This window comes from Vicia villosa, linkage group LG1 (genome assembly GCF_029867415.1).
Source record: "Vicia villosa cultivar HV-30 ecotype Madison, WI linkage group LG1, Vvil1.0, whole genome shotgun sequence".
Taxonomy (NCBI): Eukaryota; Viridiplantae; Streptophyta; class Magnoliopsida; order Fabales; family Fabaceae; genus Vicia; species Vicia villosa.
In genome coordinates, this window is record NC_081180.1 from 247,975,672 (window position 1) to 247,982,647 (window position 6,976).

Genomic DNA, 6,976 nt, shown 5'->3' on the forward strand with positions numbered 1-6,976 from the left:
GCATACGGAAACATTTTGTAAAAAGTACGTCCAAAGATACATCTCCAAAAACAAGAGGTATTTTTAGAAACGCACATTGTACCTAAGAATCCTAAAGGGTGGTGTAGGAAATTCTCAAATATTCCTTTTAAAATTTATATTCATTAATATTAAATTTTTCAAAAAAATTAATTAAAATAATTAACTATTAATTTGTCTATAAAAAATATTAAATAATAAATTATTAGTCAATATTGCCAACTGACTAAAAATATATTATTTCGTTATAATTATTAGTGTCACGTCTATAAAATTGGAAGGGGCCAATTAAATTTCAAGTGATCTAAAATTTAGAAACAAAAAAAATGACTTTTAAATAAAATAATAACAACGAGACACATATTCTTAAATTTTTAAATTATTTAATTTATTCGTTCAAACTTAATTTTTATTTTATTTGATATATTCATAAAGTATCAAACATTGGTCATAATAATATTGTAATATATAGTACTTTTTATCATATAATAATATATTTCTTACTATTAATATTATTGTTAATTTGGACGTCAATTATATTAAGCATAATTAATACTTTATATTGTACATATAAATATAAAATATAAATATTCTACAAATATATAATCTATCATTTTATATAGGCAAAATTTCATCTCTTAATTTTTCAAATGGTCAAATTAATGCTTTAACTATTAAAGTAAGGCATATAAGTCATTTTCGCCTATTGCATTCAAACATTTGTTTATGATTGTATACGTGGCAGCTAAGTTGACAAATGAACTTCATCTTCCTTATTTCTACGTCGTATGCTACGAGTTCTCCATTCCACTTAGGGTTCTATGTCAAATTTGAATTAGAGCTTAGGGTTACATCTCAAATTACTCATCCAATTCCAGAAATTGAAGGTTAGGTTGTAGCAAGCATGAAATCTGGTCGTTGTTCATCCCTATTGAAACAGAAGAGCTCTGAAAGCTTGAATTCCAATGTATACACGAGCTCCAAGCTGCGATGGAAACCTATTTGTCATTGTGGAGACAAATGTTCTTCGTAGGGAAACCAGAGTCAAGAATTTTGGAAAACAATTATGGGATTGTCCACATTTTAAGATATGCAAGTTTTTTAAAAAAAAATTGATACAATAATTTCTATGAACTTCTATTTGTCTTTGAACTACAATCTATGAAAATTTCAGGGATTTTTACAAGTTGGGTGTAGGTGTTTCGATTGGTTCCATTAGGATGTGGGAGATGAGAAAGGGTAATTTATGATGAGTGGGTTGGAAAAGCTGACAAAGGAAATTGATGATAAAAAATGGAGTTTGAAAAAGTTAGGGTGTCAAATGAATATCTTGAAGTGGAAAAAATTTAGAATATGATGTGTTTTGTAATTTTCTATGTATTAGTTTTTAGAATCTTTTAAGAGTATGTACTGACTGTACTAAGTAGAATATTTGGGTTGTATCAGATGAATTTAATCAGTTGAATGTTACTTCTTTGAGTTGGTTATTGACTAGCTTAAGTAGTCTGTCTTTCTTGAGTTCTTGGAGTATATTGTTGTGTTGTTTGTGTTGGTTGCTGACTAGCTTAAGCAGGTTGTTGAGAAGCTTGAGCAAGTAGTTGAGAAGCTTGAGATGGCTGTTGAGAAGCTTGAGCAAGTTGTTGAGAAGCTTGAATAGGTTGTTGAAAAGCTTGAGGTGGCTATTGAGAAACTTGAACAGGCTGTTGAGATGCTTGAGTTGTTGGTGTCACCTTACAAGTAGATTTGTTATGACCTGACTGCTTGCACCTTATTGCACTTGACAATCAAACATGTTCTCCTCATTTTGCGATCAGACCCGTTAGTCTCTCTTTGCTCAAGATCCCTCCTCTTCTTTAGTCTACCAGACAATTTTTTATACATAGATTGTTGTACATCTGAACATTGTATCCTAACCCAAAGGTTTGATTCATTTACAGAATAAAGCAAAGCATATTTTGTAGATTGACATGTACCTTGATTTCCTGTATTACTCATGGAATCTTATCGTTCCTACTCTTTATATATACAATGTAGGAATCTTATAGTTCCTACTCATGGAATCTTGAAGTTCTGTGAGTTCCCATCTTCTGGAAGAGCTTATATGGTCTTTCAAATTTACAGAAAAATTTTCTGCTGAATTTTCAATATGCCTTACTTTAAAGATGTGTTCATCAGACATCCTACAATATGTTTACATATTTCAATTTATGCATATATGTGTTCAGCTGACAATGCACAACAGTAATAACCAAATTAATCAATCTTACATACTTGACAAGCCATAAGTTGATGTAAGTTTTGGTTCTCTCAACTTTCCTTCTAATACTAGACATAACATCATCATCAGCCAAGTTTTGAAATCTCATCCTATTAGTAGCCCATCTTTCTATAATGTAGGTTCTACTCTGTCCAACATAGTTACTAATGGTTAAATCCTTGACTCAAGAATAACACTTAAAAACTTCCCTTATTCTCAGCAAAATATTTGATCTACCTCAGAAAACAACAAACAATAATAGAACCAAAATTCAACAATGTAAATAAAAGAGAAAAGTTATTATCAGGAATGCCTTTATTTGCATCTGATGTTTAGGAACATTTGGTGGTTGGACAGAACAGATGAGTCAGTACAAAAAAGTACTTCCCTTATTCTTAACTATACATTAGTCTATTGAATCAGGAAATCTTATGTTATGTATCAATATGTTGTAACTAACTGACTAACCAGTTCGTCTTGCATGCAAACGGTAAGTCAAGAACTGTCCCGCTAAAGGATGCATCGACAAGGGCATGAAGTTTGGCACCATGAGGCAGAGGCTTAACAATTGTAACATTGATTTCGTCATCAAGTATCATCCATTCGTGCTCATAGTCAACGGGACATATTGCTTCATCATACCCGTCAGCCTCATCCCTGTTACGATCTCTAACCCTTGATCCGTGTCCGCAGAAATAAAACACCGATGAGTCTCCTGGTTTGCAGCTCTCGACCAACCACTTCATCGCCATTCTCATGTTACTTTTTGTCGGGATTGTGTTTTTCTCCTCTGAATCATCTGCATGTTATATATAAAAGATGTTAAATATATATAAATATGCATTAGTACTATAATGTCATAAAAGTTGAACAGAAAGTACCTGTGAGCATGTAAATTGAATTGCTCGGAAATCCCAACTTGTCAATCAGAAACTGTTTCGTGCACTTAGCATTGTTCGCAGAACCTCTAAGCTTCCTCGGAGCCGCTGTGTTAGCATAACCGCCTCAATGAAGGATAATAGGGACGAACCGGTGTTCCATACGTAGTAGCAGGATATTGTATGCTGTAACTGTAGTTGTAGAGGCTAATGAAAACTGATCCTTCATCACCGTCCTTTAATCCGTGCTTAGCAGATATAATAGACTGCGATTCCACACTAACCAACTCTAGCTTTTGCTGATAAATACTATTCAACATCGTGTTTTTCATTCTAGTTTTTTCAAGGACTTGAATGCTACCTTGATATAGTGAATGTGAAACCGAGCTGAAGTAAAACTGTTCTTAACCCGCGCCTGTTTGGCAGCCGAAGACAGTGAAGGAAGGAGAATCTTTCGATTGCGTTAAGATAAGATTTAGGTAAGTCTTTGAATTATGATCACTTATCATGATGAGCTAGATGCTGCAACCTTCTTTATTCTCTATTCAGTTAAAGGGAAGGAAGACTATATTTTTTTATGATCACTTATCAACATGAATTTTCATCTTCGTTGCGTGTCTATGCACCTTAACATTAGAAAAACGAATAGTATTTCGAGCCATCCAAATCGTACGAAAAGTATGAATGATATTTGCTACAACGATGTAATTAACCTGAGTGCTCCAAGAATTACTACAACTATCAAATATAGAGATTATACTCGAACGATCAAAAGAAATCTCAAATGTATATCCAAGCCATAACCAAAGTTCCACAGCAAAATGTGTATTTATTCTTTTATATACTTCAAAGCTATAGCGGAAAAATAAACGTATTTATAAAATTGGAGATGATTTTTACTCCTAAATGAGGATTGCAGCAAATGATAGATACTATTATTTGTTCATCTTAAGTACTATGAAGAAAGAGGAAACATAGAGAGAAATTTAGAAGAAAAATGATGAGAAGCATTACAAACAATTTGGTTTCAAATATTGGCTGCAATAATAATAGAGCAACACACCATGCCAATGCACCCCAGCCTGACCAATACCTAACTGCAATATAACAAAATAAGTATTATATATCGAGATCGATCTTCTACGTTAATATATAAAATTTCAACTCAACGGTGAATTTCGTAAATTTTGTATTCGTCAAAACGCTATTGATCCCTCCCGTATAAAAAAAAAAAAAAAAGCTCTTACACAACCAAGTAAAAGTAGTAGTTTCCTTCACAAAAAAAGTTACGAAATTGAAACCTTCATCATCTTGATACCCTTGTCAAAAAGACAAGTCCTATCTATGACTTACTGAAATCGAACGGTAATGTCTTTTGAATTTGTTCTTTGAAAGAAGGTGGAGAAGAAGAGCGTGATTCTGAATCGATGAGGAATGACTTCAAATGTCTAGCGAATTCTTTGGACTTTTCAATGTTCAATGCATGCCCTGCATTCTTGATGATCCCCATTTGAGCATGTTCACCTATATGCCTGTTTCAAAGAGGAGATGAGTCCGTGCTAACTAGTTTAATAATAAGCACGCGAATTCAACGCAAATTATAAGTAGCAAGATGAATGAAGTTCCATTGAGTTGAAATGTTACCTTTTTAATCTGTGGCCTAATTCCAAAGGGAATATCTGATCTTGTTCACCCCACATGATTAGAGTAGGAAGCTTCAATGAAAAACCAAAATATTGCCAATATGTCTCAATCAATGCATTCCAGATAGGAAGATATATGATATTTGAGTAAATTCACCATTGTAGTACCGAGTAGCATCAATACCTCTGAATAAAGATGTGTCTAGCGACACCGACACGACAGTGACACATATAGATAAATTCAGTTTATTCATTTTTATATATACCTGTTTGATCTTTGGAAGGTTGGAAAGGTGTCTATCTTTTAGTATTGCCACAAGCAATTCCTTCTTTTCTTCAATGTAATCTGTGCACATCACCTGTCAAAATCATATAGCACATCCATGATAAAATCATCATGATAGTGATATAATAGTGATACGTGATAAACCAAAAACACAAACTAAAAAAAAAACACCAGACAAGATAAGACACTGATGCGTAAACACTAGTAATAATTTAAACACATCACCTGTCAAAATCAATAAGGACATACATGATAAAATCATCATAATAGTGATACGTGATAAACCAGAAACACAAACTAAAAAGAAACACAGACACAAACACCAGACAAGATAAGACACTGCACAGATACAGACACCAGACAAGAGACTAATGTGTGTAGCCATTATCTAATATTCGAATATGAAGAAATGTCGGTGCTACACAGATCGGAAAAGATATAAGCTTAGTTACATACATGAATGAAATCTTCAAGGAAATAAGAAGGCACAACCCTAGCAGGTTTAACAAAAGACAGCCTCATCAATTCCCTAAGCTTATCAGGAGTTTGAGGCAACAAAATACTAGAAGCATCATCCAAACTAGAAACCCTAAACAACCCATTTTTCATATCAATCTCTTCCAAACAAACACCAGCACAACACAAAACCAACTTCTCCACCACCTCAGGAAACTGAGCAACCAAACTATACCCCACAAATCCACCATAGCTTATCCCAACCAAGCTCAACCTCTCCACACCATGAGCCTCCATGAGTCTCTTCAAACACACAGCTTGAAAACTCTCTGTCCTCTCAGGCCGTGAAGTGAAAGATCCACCAAAGAAAAGAAGATCAGGAACATACAAATTGAAATGTGAGATGAAATGTCGAAGATGTTCACCGTATTGCCACATTGCATTGGCGCCAAAACCGTGAACAAGAACAAGTGTTGGTTTTGATGGGTTATGCAACTTGGGCACCCAACAATGCATGATTGTTCCGTCGCCGAGATCGGTGACGACTGACCGGAGACCGGCGACGGTGAACGTATGACGGTATAACCAGTCTCTGGAAGCGGTGAAACTGAAGCATTTTGAAAATCTTGTCAACATTGAAGAAAAAAAAAACAAGAAAAAAATGAAACTTTTTATGATTAATGTGATTGTTTATGAAGATTATGAAATGGGTTGTGAAGAAATTCAAATGGGTTTGTTGTTTTTGTATGATGGTGATGATGATTTGAGAAACAGAGGAAAACAGAGAAAAACAGAGGAAAACAGGGAAAACAGAGGATTTCGATTAGTTTAATGGAGAATTGTTTATTGAATGATTCATAGGATTGATCGATGGATGAGTGTGTGGAAATTGGAGATGGTGATGAGATAAGGCCAATTCATGAAGCGGTTAGAAGCATCTTCTTCAACATTCTAATTTTTTATATATGTAAAGACAAAGGTTAACATGGGCATGGACATGTGTTTTTTCAAGTTTCACTAAAGTACAGATAATAACATTTTTTTTTAAAGGGAAAACATAGAGATGATAACAAGTGTTGCATTTGCATATATGTAAAGAAATATGAAGTTCAGTCCTAGATATGCATATATGTAAAGAAATTGTCTAGTTTTTCAAAAAGTTGTTATTTTTATGTATCTATTCCATCATTTTTATGTATGTATTCCATCATTATATGTAAAGAAATTGTCTAGTTTTTCAAAAAGTTGTTATTTTTATGTATGGATTCCATCATTTTTATGGATTCCATCATTTGTAAGGATAATTTCTCATCTCACCCTATGAGTCTCTTACGCACTACCGAATTGATAAAAATATCTTCGTGTTTCTGTAGATGCATCTCCGGAAGCACCTCTTTTTTTTTGTTTAAGGTTGTTTTGCTTCGTAGCTGCATTTACA

At 33.7% G+C, this 6,976-nt stretch overlaps 1 protein-coding gene and 1 pseudogene across 1 annotated transcript; both read right to left on the reverse strand.

The window, feature by feature from the left end:
* Positions 1-656: 656 nt before the first annotated feature.
* Positions 657-3,882, reverse strand: LOC131645095 (metacaspase-1-like; annotated as a pseudogene).
* A 145-nt stretch (positions 3,883-4,027) lies between these two features.
* Positions 4,028-6,616, reverse strand: LOC131645094 (uncharacterized). The gene is made up of 5 exons (XM_058915752.1): positions 5,539-6,616; positions 5,063-5,155; positions 4,798-4,868; positions 4,507-4,685; positions 4,028-4,250 (listed from the first exon to the last, which is right to left on the reverse strand). The coding sequence occupies exons 1-5, from the start codon at positions 6,172-6,174 to the stop codon at positions 4,102-4,104; spliced, it is 1,128 nt and encodes a 375-aa protein (XP_058771735.1). The 5' UTR covers positions 6,175-6,616; the 3' UTR covers positions 4,028-4,101.
* Between the last annotated feature and the right edge of the window lie 360 nt (positions 6,617-6,976).

What these genes read in the sequence shown, in the direction of transcription:
- LOC131645094 (XM_058915752.1), bottom strand. Translation starts at nt 6,174, where the DNA reads ATGTTGACAAGATTTTCAAAATGCTTCAGTTTCACCGCTTCCAGAGAC. An exon ending in TCCTTGAAGATTTCATTCAT is followed by an intron (nt 5,156 to 5,538) that starts GTATGTAACTAA and finishes TGATTTTGACAG; the next exon opens with GTGATGTGCACAGATTACAT. An exon ending in TTAGGCCACAGATTAAAAAG is followed by an intron (nt 4,686 to 4,797) that starts GTAACATTTCAA and finishes TCTTTGAAACAG; the next exon opens with GCATATAGGTGAACATGCTC.